Raw genomic sequence first — 16444 nt, forward strand, 5'->3', positions numbered from 1 at the left:
CCAAATGTTTTGGCAATCCGATCAAAGAAGAATGGAATCTGCCAAAACGCACTTCCGCTATTTCTAAACGCATTAACAGGAGTTATCCGTTTTGAGGAAACCCTCATTAAGAAATGGACAGAACCACCTGTGGTGGATTCACCAATTGCTAGATTGAATAAAGCCACGGTTATTCCATTAGAAGACGCTCCGTCTTTTAAGGATTCGGTGGATCGCAAGATAGAAGCTATGTCTCGCACCATGTTTTCCTTGGTTGGATCAGCTTTCAGACCAATAATTGCTATTGGGCTGGTTTCACAGACTGTAACTGAATGGACCAAATGGTTACGCCAGGACTTAGAAGAGGTCCCTCAGGCGGTATCGGATTTGTTGGAACAGATGATACAGGGGTTACAGTTTGTGTGTGATGCGGCGTTAGACGCCACTCCATTATTGGCGCGAGCATCAGTTTCAGCAGTGGTTCTCAGACGTACACTGTGGCTAAAAGGTTGGTTAGCCGACCAAGGTTCCAAAAAAGCATTGGCTAATATCCCCTTTTCAGGAGAGCGTTTATTTGGAGCCAACTTAGATGAGATCATTAAGGATCATTAAGGATCTCACGGGAGGAAAGAGCACCTTTTTACCGCAAAATGCTAAGGGTAAAGGACCTCGTCAAAGACGAGGGCCTTCTTTTTCTGCTCACAAAAATTTTTTTCGTCCCGCGGGTGAAAAAATTAAGTCCTCCAAAGCTCCTTCAGGAGGCTTCAGGGGACGTTGGTCGGGCAAGCAAAATCCCGCCCCTTCCAGACCTGAAGATAAGTCTACTAAACCCTGAAGGTGCGCCCCCACCCATAACTGGGGTGGGGGGACGTCTTCGCCGGTTCCCGAATCCATGGCTCTCCAGAATCCCGGACAAGTGGGTTTGCGAAGTCATAAGGTCAGGGTACAAGATCGAGTTTCGATCTCTCCCACCGGCGCGATTCTTCCCTTCCAATATCCGACTATCCCCGGATCGTTTAGAAGATCTGCGGAGAGCAGTCACGGATTTACTACAACAAGGAGTGGTAGTCCACGTTCCTTGGACAGAACGTTTTCAAGGTTTTTATTCAAACCTATTTACAATACCCAGGAAAGAGGGCAAAGTGCGTCCAATTCTGGACTTAAGGGCACTCAATTCCTTTGTCAACATAAGAAAATTCAAAATGGAATCCATTCGCACAGTAGCAGCCTTCCTGCATTCAGGGGATGTCCTAGCGTCCATAGACATCAAGGACGCCTATCTTCACATTCCCATTTACGCAGGACATCAGCGGTTTCTACGTTTTTCCGTAGAAGAGAACCACTATCAGTTTGTGGCGTTACCTTTCGGTCTTGCCACGGCTCCTCGGGTCTTCACGAAGGTGTTGGCCCCAATGTTGGCACTACTGCGCCAAAGAGGCATATCGATTCTAGGTTGCCTAGACGATCTCCTGCTTCATGCAGAGTCTCCACAGACCCTGCTACAAAACATAGAAATTACTATAATTTCTTTACAGGAATTCGGGTGGCTGGTGAACCAGCAGAAGTCTTTTCTGGTTCCCACCCAGAGGCTCGAATATCTGGGTCTACTTCTAGACACATTCAGGACAAGAGTTTTCCTTCCGGTAGGGAAACTCCGGAAGATTCAATCAGCAGTCCAGTTGTTACTATCCAACAGCTGGTCTTCCCTTCGGACTTGCATGAGGGTTCTGGGGTTGATGGTGGCTTCCTTCGAAGCAGTCCCATTTGCCCAGTCCCATACCCGAATTCTTCAGCAAGAGATTCTTCTCAGATGGAATCGGAATCCGGAATCCCTGGACTATCGGATCCGATTGAGCAAACAGACCAGAGAGTCTCTGGTCTGGTGGCTTCGGTCTCCGATGCTCAGCCAGGGAAAGTCATTTCTGCCAATATATTGGACGATAGTGACCACGGATGCCAGTCTATCCGGATGGGGAGGAATTCTTGGTCAGTTATCCGTTCAGGGACTTTGGTCCCCGGAAGAATCCAGGTTACCGATAAATGTATTGGAACTGAGAGCGATCAGACTTTGTCTGATTCACTGGACCGAGCAGCTCCAGGGCAGCCCGGTTCGGATCCAGTCGGACAACGCCACGGCTGTGGCTTATGTCAATCACCAGGGGGGCACCAAGAGTGTCCGGGCGGCCAAGGAAGTGGCTTGCATTCTTCGCTGGGCGGAACGGTTTGTTCCAGCTATCTCTGCGGTGTTTATTCCGGGGGTGGAGAGGCAGATTATCTCAGCCGTCAGACTCTGGATCAGGGGGAATGGTCCCTCCATCCAGAAGTTTTCCACCAGTTGTGCCTACGTTGGGGCACCCCGGATGTGGATCTGTTGGCATCACGATTCAACAGAAAAGTACAGAGATTTGTGGCTCGCTCCCGCGATCCTCTAGCAGAGACCGCAGACGCGCTGGTCGCCCCGTGGGGGCAATACCAGCTAATGTATGCCTTCCCTCCTCTCGGGTTACTGCCAAGACTTCTTCGCAGGATAGAGGAGGAAGGAATTCCAGTAATCCTGGTAGCTCCGGACTGGCCTCGCCGAGCTTGGTACGCCGACTTGGTCAGACTGGTGGCGGACATCCCGTGGAGACTTCCTCTCAGGGAGGACCTACTGTCTCAGGGACCGATCTTCCATCCTGCTTTACGATCGCTGGCTTTAACGGCCTGGCTATTGAGACCCAGGTGCTGAAGGACAAGGGTTTGTCAGCTTCAGTTATTCCTACTCTAGTTAAAGCAAGGAAAGCGACTTCCAGAAAGATTTATCATCGCACATGGAAGTCCTACATTGCATGGTGTGAACCCCTGGGGTTCCACCCACGATCTTATTCGGTTAGTCGAATATTAGCTTTTCTGCAACAAGGGGTTGAGCAGAAACTGGCCTTGAGCACTATCAAGGGTCAGGTCTCAGCATTGGCTATCTTCTTTCAGAAGCCTTTGGCTACTCATTCCTTGGTGCGGAATTTCATCCAGGGGGTGCGACATCTGGCTCCGCCAGTGCGCGCGCCGTTACCACCCTGGGATCTTAATTTAGTATTGTCTGTTCTTCAGAAACCTCCCTTTGAAGATATTAGGGAGATTCCTCTACCTACGTTGTCCCAGAAGGTGGCCTTCTTGGTGGCTATCACTTCTGCACGCAGGGTGTCAGAACTGGCTGCATTATCTTGTCGTTCCCCATATCTGGTGGTTCATAGAGATAAGGTGGTTCTTCGTCCGAATCCATCCTTCCTACCAAAAGTGGTTTCAGAATTTCATCTGAATGAAGAAATTGTATTACCTTCCCTGTGTGCTAAGCCCAGTCATCCTCGGGAGTTTGCTTTACACTCCTTGGATGCGGTCCGGGCGATCAGGGTATACTTGAAAACGACAGACTCGTTTCGCAAGACGGATTCACTTTTTGTGGTCGCGGATGGACCCAAAAAGGGGTTGCCTGCATCTGCCGCGACTATTTCCAAATGGATCAGGCAGACGGTGGTACAGGCTTATTCTATTAAGGGTCGGGAGCCCCCGTTCCCTGTTAAGGCGCACTCCACTCGGGCACTTAGTGCGTCATGGGCCTTACGCCATCAGGCGTCAGTGGTCCAGGTGTGCAAGGCGGCTACCTGGTCGTCGCTGCATACCTTTACAAAACATTATAAAGTTGATGTAATGGCATCGTCGGATGCCTCGTTTGGCCGCAAGGTTTTGCAGGCCGCAATTTGAGGAGACCAGTGGTCTACCTTGAGGGTTTTTTTCCGTTGGAAATTTTTATTTGAGTCTCATTCTTTGTTTATAATGAGCCTTTAAAACTTCTAGTTGGCACCGGTTGGGCCTTCTAGATTGGATTTTGATTTCTGTCAATCCCACCCCTCATTTGTGGCACTGCTTCTGGATGTCCCAATTGATGTGAATCAAAGAGGACTACGTCTGTCAATGAGCGACAGAGAAAATCGTATTTTTGTAAGATCTTACCGTAAAATCCTTTTCTCTTAGCTCATTGACAGACGTAGTACCCGCCCCTCTATCATTGAGTTGGGTTGGGTTAAATTCTCTGTTACTGCTTTACAACAGAACTGATTTCCTGTAGCAGAGAGAGGGAGGATATACCCTCTGGGACTGCCCCTAGGGTGGAGCCAGAACGTTTTTTCTTTCTGCCTAGTCCTACTCCTGCGGAGACAACATAACCCAATTGATGTGAATCAAAGAGGACTACGTCTGTCAATGAGCTAAGAGAAAAGGATTTTACGGTAAGATCTTACAAAAATCCGATTATTGATTTGATTATAATTCACGCGTTTGTGTTTCAAATTTATCACATCTGGGATGTCTACTAGACTCTTGTTTTGGTCAGGTTTAAGTCAGTAATTTCTAAGAATTTTAGGCCTATAATACATACTGCCAAATTTCCATGAAAACAATTGTACCGCTTTTGGTATGTAATTCCTGACATAATCATACCGCCAGGGAGGTTAAAACTGATAAAGCAAATAGCAAAATGGCTACATTTATACCTATAATCCAATAAAGCCGCATAATGGCCAGAATCCGCATAATCATGTGGGATATATACCATATGTAATAATTTATACTCCCTAGTAAAATACATAAAATTTAAATAAAGTAAAATGTGGCTATAAAGTAAAAAGTCAAAAAATGTATCTAAATGCATCACGTGTATTAAAAGAATACCTAATAATACTACCATAAATAAAAATACTTAACTATAGCCAAAAATATAAAAAATAAATGAGGACCTAACCCCATTGGAAGTGACAAAGGTCAATAGATTACTTATCAAAGATCATAATGAGTGAGGGGAAAAGAGGAAGAGGAAAAAAATTCAATCAGAAGTGAAGAATTTGACACCTATGGGCCATAACTGACTTTGATCTCAAAGTCTGCATCTCGAATATTCAATGAGAATTAGCCTTACTTAGAGTTATTTTATTACTCCCTCTCCAGTGGGATTTATATTTCTCCATACCCCAGAAGAGAAGGGTGGAGGGGTCCTTCGGATGATACTCAGCATAATGCTTGAAAATGCTGTGTTTTGGGTAACCTTTTTTTGTATATTTTGAATGTGCTCTTTTAAGCGCTTCCATAGTGGTCTTTTTGTCCTCCCTATATATTGAAGGCCGTACGGACATTCCAAAACATAGACGGGAAAAAAACATAACAGAATTTATATCATGCAAGATAGAGGGAGTGGTCTAAGTGGATTTGAATTCTTTCTTTCTCTTGTTATACTTGGCATGTCGACATGCAAAACTATTTTCTCTTACGTCCTCTGACAGACTCGGCTCTCCATAGTTTCTTCACCTGTCCCGAACATTACCCCAGACGCACTGTGCTCACTAATCAGTTTCTTGCTGCCTAGTGAAGGAGTAGGACCTAGGTTTCCCTGCTGGGACTTTGGTCTCAGATTTTATTTTCTTTTGTAATTATTTGTTTTTTTCTCTTTACTCACTATTGCTAGCTAGTGTCAGGAGGATCCTCCTGATGAACTACAAGTGACAGCCGGGCTGGGGTTTTGCACTGGATAATCTAGATCCTTATGGTCTCCCAGCCTGGCCAACGAACGTGAGCAGGTTGTGGTCCACCCAGGCCTCGCCACGACAGAGCCCCGACGGATGGGGATGAGCCTGCAAGCAGATGCTTCGCCGGGACGCATCAACCTGGAATGCCCTGAGTTGCTGCATACCCCTTTCTGGCTGGCAGTACCCCCACTCGGGGGGGGGCGAGCTGTTTCGGAGCGGAGCACCTTGGTCCATGGTATGGTGAGTGATGCAACGCCCCCTGTGTCCCTGGGACATATCTTTGGGGGTGATGTGGGCCCACTTCTGGGGATGGTAGAGCTGTGTCCCTCTGAAAGATCCCTCAGGCCTGTCAGGACAGGTCCAACACTCCCTGCTACTGCTGGTGGTGCTATAGCGGCGTCTTGACGCCTTGGGGGGGGGGGCTTATTGTTACCTTTGTCCTGGGGGGTCCCTTATGGTGGATTCCCACAGTGGCCTCATTCCTGGGTGCCCTGAACGCTTGGCGCCATTTTCCGCCGCCATCTTAGGTGCAGGCATAGGCTGCTTCCATGTAAGGGCACCGGCCATTTTTACTAGCTCCCTGTGTGTTTGGTGCAGTTTTCAGCCGCCATTTTAAGTGTGGGCATAGGCACTGTACCATTTTGTGTTAGCCTGGGTGTTCACAGGCACTGCTTGGCCTCTAGTGTAGGTTTGTCACTTCCTGTCCAGCATTCTCTGCAAGCTGAAGACAGACACAGCGCTGCTGCTCCAGGGGTCTAAAGTACAGGGGCCTTCTGTCTTAGGGGGCTTTCCTGGGGCACATGTTGCTCCTGCATCCTTAAAGGGGGACTCTGGTGGCGATCTCCTGTTAAGGGCGAGCTCTTGTGCCACCCTGTCGGGCGACCTGGCATTCACAGTTCAGACGCTTTCAGGAGTTATCTCGGCATGGTCTTGGACTCCGCTCGAGCGAGGGTCTTTCTTCCAGGGAAATTACTACAGACCTTGCAGGACGAGATCAGGATCCTGTTGGACAACGATCTCTCCTCCCTGCAGACCTGTATGGGGGCTTTGGGACTGATGGTGTCGGCCCTCGAGGGGGTCCAGTTTGCCCATTTTTACACATGACCTCTGCCAGCAGAGCTTCTTGCCTTGTTGAACAAGGATGCACAGTCCTTGGACAGTATGATATGCCTAAGCCGTCTCACGGGGTCGGAGCTCTCGCGGTGGCTTCTGTTCCCCGCTCTGAACCAGGGCAGGTCCCTTCTGCCGCTATTGTGGACAGTGATCACCACATATGCCAGCCTGACAGGCTGCGGTGGAGTACTGGACACTCTTGTGTTCAGGGGACGTAGTTGAAGGTGGAATAATGTCCTGGAACTCAGGGCGATCAAACTGTCTGCTCCTTGGGGCACCTCGGTTACACGGTCTCCCGGTTCTGGTTTCAACCAACATTGCCGTGGCTGTGGCTTACATCAATCAGCAAGGGGGCACCAAGAGTGCCCGGGTGGCCAAGAAAGTGCCTGAGATTCTTACTTGGGCTGAGGCGCAGGTTCCAGCTCTCTCTGCAGTTCACATACCAGGTGTGGAGAACTGGCAGGTGGATTACCTGAGTCGTCTGGTTCGGGATCAGGGGGAATGGTCCCTGCATCTGGAGGTTTTTTTGCCTCCTGTGTGCCCAATAGGGAACTTCAGAGGTGGATCTGTTTGCGTCTCGTCTAACTTGAAAGGTAGAGCTGTTTGTGGCCAGGGCTCGAGATCCTCTGGCCGATGCCGCGGACGCATTGGTGGTGCCTTAAAGCCGCTATCGCCTGCTTTATGCCTAATATTTTGATCACTGTCGGTTGGAGTGTTAGCAGCTTTATATTGTGTTTTACTTTACAGATTAGTTTTAAGTTAGCACAGTTTATTCACATATTTTCTGTCTGAGTGGGTGGCTCTGTCTTGCCGTTCGCCTTATGTGGTTGTTCATGGGGATAAGGTTGTTCTGCGACCTAACCAATCTTTCCTACCTAAGGTGGTGTCGGTTTTCCACCTCCAATGAAGATATTGTTTTGCCCCCGCCTTGTGCGAAGCCCAAGCATCCCAAAGAATTTGCTTTGCATTCGCTGGATGTGGTTCGGGCGATCAGGGTTTACCTGTCGGCCACGGAATCCTTTCGGACATTTGATTCGCTGTTTGTCCTTCCTGAGGGATCTCGTAAGGTTTCGGCTGCGTCTGCTGCAACCATATCGAAGTGGATCAGACAGACTATTATTCAGGCTTATTCACTCAAGGGTCAGGTACCTCCTTTCCCTGTGAGGGCACATTCTACTAGAGCACGGAGTGCCTCTTGGGCTTTTGCCATCAGCTTTCTGTGGCTCAGGTGTGTGGAGCGGCGACCTGGTCCTCTGCACACTTTTACAAAATTCTACAAGATTGATGTGATGGCATCCTCGGATGCTTCATTTGGCCGCAGAGTTCTGCAGGCCATTGTTTGCTGAAGAGATTTGTTGTTCTCTTTATGGGGTGAATTTTTGTCTTGGGGCAAGCTCCTGTTGGATTTCAAGAGCTTTCTGTTGCCCTGTTGGCTATGTTTTCTAGCCTTGATGAAACGTTATCGGTTGGTTGTGTTCTTCCCACCCCTCATGCCTACACTGCTATGGGACGTCCCATTGGTGAAGAAACTATGGAGAGCTGCATCTGTCAGAGGACTTAAGAGAAAATTGGATTTTTGTAAGAACTTACCGTAAAATCCTATTCTTTTGAGTCCTCTGACAGACGCAGCTCCCGCCCCTCTATTTTGGGGTTGGTTGTGTCTTTCACTGCTTGCTACGAAACTGATTAGTGAGCACTGTGTGTTTGGGGTAATGTCATGAGGGACAGCCCCTATAGGCGTGTCAGGTGAAAAGTTTTCTGGAAAGTTTAATTTCCTAATAATAATTCCTTTAATTTGCCTAATCTACTCCTGTAGATGGCGCATTACCCATTGGTGAAGAAACTATGGAGAGCTGCGTCTGTCAGAGGACTCAGAAGAGGGTTTTACGGTAAGTTTTACAAAAATCTAATTTTTACACGGATAAAAACCTTTTACTTAAAAAAATAAATAAATAAATCTGAGAATTCGTATCATGCAAGACAGACTGTCCACTGACCACTATGGAAGCGCTTAAGAGAGCACATTCAAAATGTACAAAAAGGTTACCCAAAACACAGCATTTCTAAGCATTATGCTGAGCATTAGAAGGACCTCTGCTCTCTTCTCTTCTGGAGTATCGAGAAATCTAAACCGTTGGATATAAGAGATGCAGACTTTGACGCCTATGGCCCGTAACATTGACTTTGATCTCAAATGCTTCATTTCTGATTAGGTTTTTTTTTTTTTTTTTTTCCCCCTCGCTCATGATCTTTTGATATGTAATCTATTGACCTTGTTACAATCCAATGGGGTTAGGTATTATTATTACATTTTTGGCTATATTTTTAAGGTTTTTTTATTTATGGTAGTATTCCTATTAGGTATCCTTAATGCATGTGATGCATTTAGATTATTATTTGACTTTTTACTTTATAGCCACATTATTTTACTTTTTTTTATTTATAGATTTTATGTATTTCACTGGGAGTTTTTTAAAATGTTTATTACATCTGGTGTATTTTATCCCACATGATTATGCTGATTCTGGCCATTATGCTGCTATATTGGATTATAGGTATAATTGTAGCCGTTTTGCTACAAGTCTAATCCAGGGCTTTTAGCTTTATCAGTTTAAACCACTACTGAGGATCCTCTAATGAAAACTTTTGAGTACAATCACGATCTGTTTACAGACCTTTTTGAAGAGTTATAGCTGCTAGGCATGGTTTTAAATGTAATTGGAAAAAGGGAGGAGAGGGCGGGACTTTAAATGAGACGCATGGTGGGATTGACCGTGCGACTCATCCCTAAATTCATTTAGAAAATAGAGGGGTTGGGACTTTACATGAGACATGACCATGACAAGGTTGGTGGAGTAAGATCACATTTATTGTACTCATAATAGTATACAAGTGGCATGAAATGCTATACAAAATAAGACACATTGATATGTATAAAACTGGAGTGATAGAAAAAGAAAGTAATCCCCAAAACAGCTTCAAAAGAACCAGCATAACGATTAACAATCATAAAAGTATTGGAGTAAAAACATAACATCCGTAAACTGACGCGTTTCGTGGCCTAATTCCGCCACTTCTTCAAGAGTAGATGTATGATCCATATCTAGAAGTAAGAAATGCATATAAGGTATTGCAAAGAATGATGGTTGATGGAAGCTGAAAGGGGGAGGGGAGGGATAACCCCCACAATCCCAACTTACATGGTAGCCATGGCAGTGATGGAGGTGGAGACATGGACCCAGGTGCCTCCCACGGGAGCTGAGGCATGGTTTTAAATGTAATGTCACTTCTGCTGATTGCTGTGCGTTTTTCATGGTAACCGCTTGTATAAATATCCTGGTGATGGCCACCCAGCCCTTGAGAAGTCATGTGACAGTGATGCAACACGTTGGTAGGAGCCAGGTGATGCCACTTCGGGCTTACGGCCGAGAACGGAAGTTCAGCATTTTTACACACTGCGGTATCTGGTGACCCCCTTGGGTCACTTCCTTCTACTTGCATCTTCACTATTTTACATGTAAGTGATTTTACTACACAATGGAGATCCCTATTTTCATTTCTAGTGAGCTGAGCTGCACCTGATGTAGTAGAATTGGGGTGTCGAACTCAATTTAATCGCGGGCCGCATCAGCATTATTGCCCTGAAAAGGGCCGGTTGCATCTGTTAGACTAGATGTCCAGAGCATTCCCTACCCTTACATAAGATGTCAGGAGCCTCTCCATCAGAAGTTGAGTCCCCCACCCTCCCTTACATCACAGTGCACCCCCATTGCCTTGTGCTGCTGCTGGGAAGAAGCTGGAGGCAATGCTGGAAAGCAGAAGGTACAGGATCTAGAGGCGGACCAGAGGAGGGCTGGAGCTCTTCTGCAGCTGCAGGAGAGGTGTGAGGGCCACATTAAATGGCCTAGAGGGCTGGATTTGGCCCCGCGGGCCTTGTGTTTGACACGTGTAGTAGAATGATGTTCCCCAGTCGATGATTGACCCTTTTGAAAGCACAATTTATTTATCTTAAGGTAAGCGGCCATGGCACACAGTGGTGGATTGTTGGGATAGAGCACCGTTTGAATCACTACTTACCTTTATTTTACTGGATCACAGCACATATTGATACAGACCGTATTTTTGATTTCACCATTATTTGGCACTGGATTTGGACACTTTTTTAATTTTTATTTTTTCATCAATACAAAAAATGTTTTCTACTTATTGCTGGATTTCCTAAATGATTTGTTACACATGTAGTATGTTGCATATTATCTAAGTTGTCTAGATATTGCACATTTGCTTTATTTTTAATATCCATTTTCACTGTTAGATTACATGTTTTGGCATAACTATTTGGGAATCTATGCAGTTTTATATTTATTTTAACATATTTAAGTGGATATAGCACCGTTCCATATCTTTTTACATTATCATTCAGTGTATGTGGTTACACTACAGGGATTGGGCGGCTTTATCTTTGCTTTTACCTATTTTACATGTCCTTTCTCTACTTATTCTTGGTAGTGCATTGGTATGTCTCTTTCCTTTTAAACATGGAGCTGTGACTCGGCTCAGGTGAGCTTTCTGTGAGGGCACTCAACAGGAGGGTGGGGCCAGGAGCCCTAAAGAGGGACCCAAGAGGAGGATCTGGGCCACTCTGTGCAAAACCAACTGCACAGAGCAGGTAAGTATAACATGTTGTTTTAAAAAGAAAAAAAGAGAGACTTTACAATCACTGTAAAGGGGGAAAAAATAGTAAATGAAGAAAAAACAATATAACGTATACAATTGCAACATAAATCATATTCTAATTGAATGTTTTTAAAAATTACCCTTCCTTTTCAATCTGCAGCTGTTGTAATTTTCTGAAAATGTAACAATGTGTACTGACCACACCCCAGAAACATAATTTCCTGCTGGTGTGATTGGCTCACCAATTTTCCCAGAAGTCTGCACTAAGATACACATCCGATTTCTGGCATCCCTGCAACAAAAATGTCATTTTTGTTGAGATACTAACAATAGGAACAGGTTTAAAGGGATGCAGACCCAGCAGATTACCTCATTAGAGCACTGCAGCTGCCACAGCTGATAAGTATGAAACCACTCCCATTTGACTCACTCAGCACAGAGAAACAAACAATGATTTATTCAGAATACCAAAAGGTAGGAATCTGCAACAGAATACCAAAAGGTAGGAATCTGCAACAAAGTTTGTTAAACCCTTATAATGTACATGGATCACCCAGAGGGGAATGCTTTTTTTTTTTTCTCAGCAAAAGTGTTTTACAGGTCTTAAATATTCTTACCAGTTTGCATATGCAGCAGAGTGATCTGCCCGGGCTCTGGTCACGTCTTAGAGGTGATAATAGGAAGTAAAGCAGTAACCGATATCTAGATAGATGGTGATGGGAAGTAAAGCAGTAACTGATATATAGGTAGATGGTGCCTAACGGGCAAAGTTTCAAAGGCCTTCTTTATCCAATCTTTGCTTTTAGATAGATTTTTTTTTTTTTTAGTTTTATTTATATATATATATATATATATATATATATATATATATATATATATATATATATATATATATATATATATATTATAATATAATTATTATTTTTTTTTTTTTTTTTAGGTACATTTTTAAACATTGTGCAGGTTCTCATATCAAAATCTCTAGTATTGCATATTTCACCAAATTTCTTAAATCCTGATAGCGTATGCTATTTTAGTAACTCTTCCTTCTTTTCTGTAAATAGGTGGGAGCTGGTTGGCTCTGTGGCTCACTGCAGGGCTGGTTCAGGAGTGGCTGTCTGTTCCTGTCTGTGTACTCAGATCCGGGACATTGGTCATGGATCAAGCAATGTGGTGGACTGCATGTAAACTCTCTACGGACTGGAATTAACATTTAATAACCAGACTGATCTCTTCGGATTCATTTATATCGCTGCTCCAGTCAATTAGACCTGAGTGCCGGTAGCCCAATATAAAGTATAGAAATGTACTTTGGGTTTGGCACAATGTGATGAAAAATGAAGGTTGCACTGAAGCTACACGTGTAATATTGTGACAATTTTTGGCTGTTACATGTAGTAACAATACTTTTTAACTGTATTCCTTGTCTTGATACGTATGTCTAGGTTTATTAAGTATTACACCTAGTAAGTTATTTTGTTGAAGTGCCAAATGGTATTTGCATAACAATCTGCACATTTTCTGCAAAAAGATATTTTTGTGTCCCGTGTAAATAATATGCATTGTTTTGAAATTTAAATATATGTATATATAGAAGTCTATTTATTAAATATTTTTGTTCACTGTGGAATGACATTACACTAGTAGTGATGTTAGATTTGCAAAATTTAAAATAAAGTTGTCTTTTTTTTATACATTTCTGTTAGCAGTGTCCTAATGTATATTGCAACATGTGTACAGAACATGTTACTGTTCCTTTCCAAGGCCATATTTCTTTAGATCAAAATTGGTGACAACTATTGCATATTTTTTTCATCTAATTCATATGCTCAGGGTCCACAGTCTGACCTTTTTAGGCAAGGCACCCCAAGTGGCATTTAAGTGTAATTTGGCCAAGAAATGTATCTGCCTTATTTTCAGCCTATGTACACTAGATTTTCAAAAGTATTGGGACACCTGCCTTCACACGCACATGAACTTTAATGGCATCCCAGTCTTAGTCTGTAGAGTTCAATATTGAGTCGGCCCACCCTTTGCAGCTATAACAGCTTCAACTCTTCTAGGAAGGTTGTCCACAAAGTTTAGGAGTGTGTCTATGGCAATGTTTGACCATTCTTCCAGAAGCACATTTGTGAGGTCAGGCACTGATGTTAGAGTGGAGACTGAGCCAGGCCATCTCTCCAATTCATCCAAAAGGTGTTCTGTCAGGTTGAAGTCAGGACTCTGGGGGTGGAGGGACTTGACTGGCCTGCACAAACTCGCTCATCCATGTCTTTATGGACCCTGCTTTGTGCACTGGTCCAAATCATTTGGTGGAGGGGGGATTATGGTGTGGGGTTGTTTTTCAGGGGTTGGACTTGGCCAATAAGTTCCAGTGAAGGAAACTTGAAGCGTCGGCCTGCCAAGATATTTTGGACATTTTCATGCTCCCAACTTTGTGGAAACAGTTTGGGGATGGCCCCTTCCTGTTCCAACATGACTGCATACCAGTGCACAAAGCAAGGTCCATAAAGACCTAAATGAGTGAGTTTTTGGGGTGGAGGAATGGCCTGCACAGAGTCCTGACCTCAACCCGATCGTACACCTTTGGTATAAATTAGAGCGGAGACTGCGAACCAGGCCTTCTCATCTAACATCAGTGCCGGTCTATGGGAATGTTTGGCCATTCTTCCAGAAGAGCATTTGTGAGGTCACACTCCTTAACCTTGTGGACAGCCTTCCCAGAAGATTTGAAGCGTTTATAGCTGCAAAGGGTGGGCCAACTCAATATTGAACCCTACGGACTAAGACTGGGATGCCATTAACCACTTCCAGACCGTCCACTGTGTATTTTTGTCAGTCATTTGACGTTAAATACCGATCTTATGGGAGCAGCTAGCTAACATATACAGCTGGCGATCCAGAATCTGATAAGTGGTCCCCACGACGGATTCGCCACTACATCACTTATATGGGCAGTGGGAGAGGAGCCCCCCGCTTCCCGGTTGTTTCCCTCACTTATTAATTTCCGCTGCTATCAACGGCTCCATCTGATCAGATGTAGTGATGGGCAGGAAGTGGAATGAGGGCAACATGGCCCCCACTGAACTCTGATGCCGCTCCGGTTCTCCAAGGGCATAGACGTCACTTCTGCCTAACTGCCTTTTTTTTGTTTTTTGTTTTTTTTTTGCTTTTAAGTGTAAATGTGAGATCTGTGGTCTTTTTTAACCCTAGCTCTCACGATAGAGGACCTGTCATCATGCTTAGTTCCATTACAAGGGAAGTTTAACTAACATACCTTGTAATAGAAATAAAGGTGATCAAAAAAAAAACTTAAAGGGACAGTGTAAAAATGAAGTAAAATGAGAGAAAATATTTAAAGCGCCCCATTCCTCTGCGCTCATGCACAGAAGCGAACGCATACGCAAATCGCACCCACATATGTAATTGGTGTTCAAGCCACACGTGCGGTATCACCACGATTGTTGGAGTGAGAGCAATAATTCTGGCACAAGACCTCCTCCAACTCTAAACGGGTAACCTGTAACAAATGTTGAATGCGTCCCCTATGGAGATTTTTAAGTACCAAAGTTTGCCGCCATTCCACGAGCTTGCACAATTTCAAAAGCCTGACATGTTGGGTATCAATTTACTCAGATTAACATCTTTCACATTATCCCAAAAAATCGGGCTAACTTTAGTGTTTTTTTTTTTTAAATACTTTTTTTGAATTTAAAATAAGAACGTTTGTAAGACCGCTGCGCAAATAGTGTGACAAAGTTACATAGTTACATAGTTAGTGAGGCTGAAAAAAGACACAAGTCCATCCAGTTCAACCTATGTGTGTGTTTGCTTTTAACCGTACATTGTATACCCCTGTATGTTGTGGTCTTTAAGGTGTCCATCCAATAGTTTTTTGAAACTATCAATGCTCCCCGCTGATACGACTGCTTGCGGAAGAGAATTCCACATCCTTACCGCTCTTACAGTGAAGAACCCCTTACGCACTTTAAGGTTAAACCGCCTTTCCTCTAGTTTTAGTGAGTGGCCACGTGTCTTATTGTATTCCCTTACTCTAAATAGTTTGTTCCTTATGCTAGGGTCGCCAGTACAGTATTTGTACATTGATATCATATCCCCCCTCAAGCGTCTCTTCTCCAGAGAGAATAGGTTCAGTGCTTGTAGTCTTTCCTCATAGCCAATGTCCTCCATTCCCCTAATTATTTTTGTTGCCCTTCTCTGGACTTTCTCCAGTTCCAGCACATCCTTCCTGAGGACCGGTGCCCAGAACTGGACAGCATACTCCAGATGTGGCCGGACCAGAGTCTTGTAGAGTGGAAGAATAATCTCTTTATTTCTGGAGTGAATCCCCTTTTTTATACAACCCAGTATTCTGTTGGCTTTGCTTGCGGCGGCTTGGCATTGCATGCCACTTCCAAGCCTGTTGTCTACCAGTACCCCCGGGTCCCTTTCCATCCTAGACTCACCCAGAGGTTCCCCCCCTAGTGAGTAGCTTGCTTTCTGGTTTCTGGCCCCCAAGTGCATTACTTTACATTTTTCTACATTAAATCTCATCTGCCATGTAGTTGCCCACCCCGTTATTTTGTTCAGGTCTGCTTGCAAGATTTCCACATCCTGCATAGAAGATATTGGCATGCCTAATTTAGTATCATCTGCAAATACTGAGATTGTACCAGATATCCCCTCCTCTAGATCATTTATAAATAAATTAAACAGGATTGGTCCCAGGACAGAACCCTGGGGGACCCCACTTTCCACACCCGCCCAATCCGAGTACTCCCCATTAATCACCACCCTCTGTACTCTCCCCTGGAGCCAGTTCTCTATCCAGGTACTCACCTTATGGACCATACCTACCTTCCTTAGTTTGTACAGTAAGCGTTTGTGGGGAACGGTGTCAAAGGCCTTTGCAAAGTCCAGATACACCACATCCACAGGCTTACCTTTATCTAAGTGGCAGCTCACTTCATCGTAGAAGGTTAATAGATTGGTTTGGCATGAACGATTTTTCATGAATCCATGCTGATTACTACTTATAATACCGTTTTCATTACTAAAGTCTTGTATGTGGTCCCTTATCTTCCCCTCCAAAATTTTGCAGACTACAGATGTTAGGCTTACCG

General features: G+C 44.5%; 1 protein-coding gene across 1 annotated transcript in view; it reads left to right on the forward strand.

Moving 5' to 3' along the window:
• The window catches only part of KLHL8 (kelch like family member 8), a 191314-nt gene extending 178306 nt beyond the window's left edge, over positions 1-13008 (forward strand). Inside the window, exon 10 of the mRNA XM_082260853.1 lies at positions 12386-13008. Coding sequence (XP_082116979.1) covers positions 12386-12509 — 124 coding nt within the window. The 3' untranslated portion in view covers positions 12510-13008. The remainder of the gene's footprint in view (positions 1-12385) is intronic.
• The last annotated feature ends 3436 nt before the right edge of the window (positions 13009-16444 follow it).

Source organism: Pelophylax lessonae (assembly GCF_965119305.1).
Source record: "Pelophylax lessonae genome assembly, chromosome: 1".
Classification (NCBI taxonomy): Eukaryota; Metazoa; Chordata; class Amphibia; order Anura; family Ranidae; genus Pelophylax; species Pelophylax lessonae.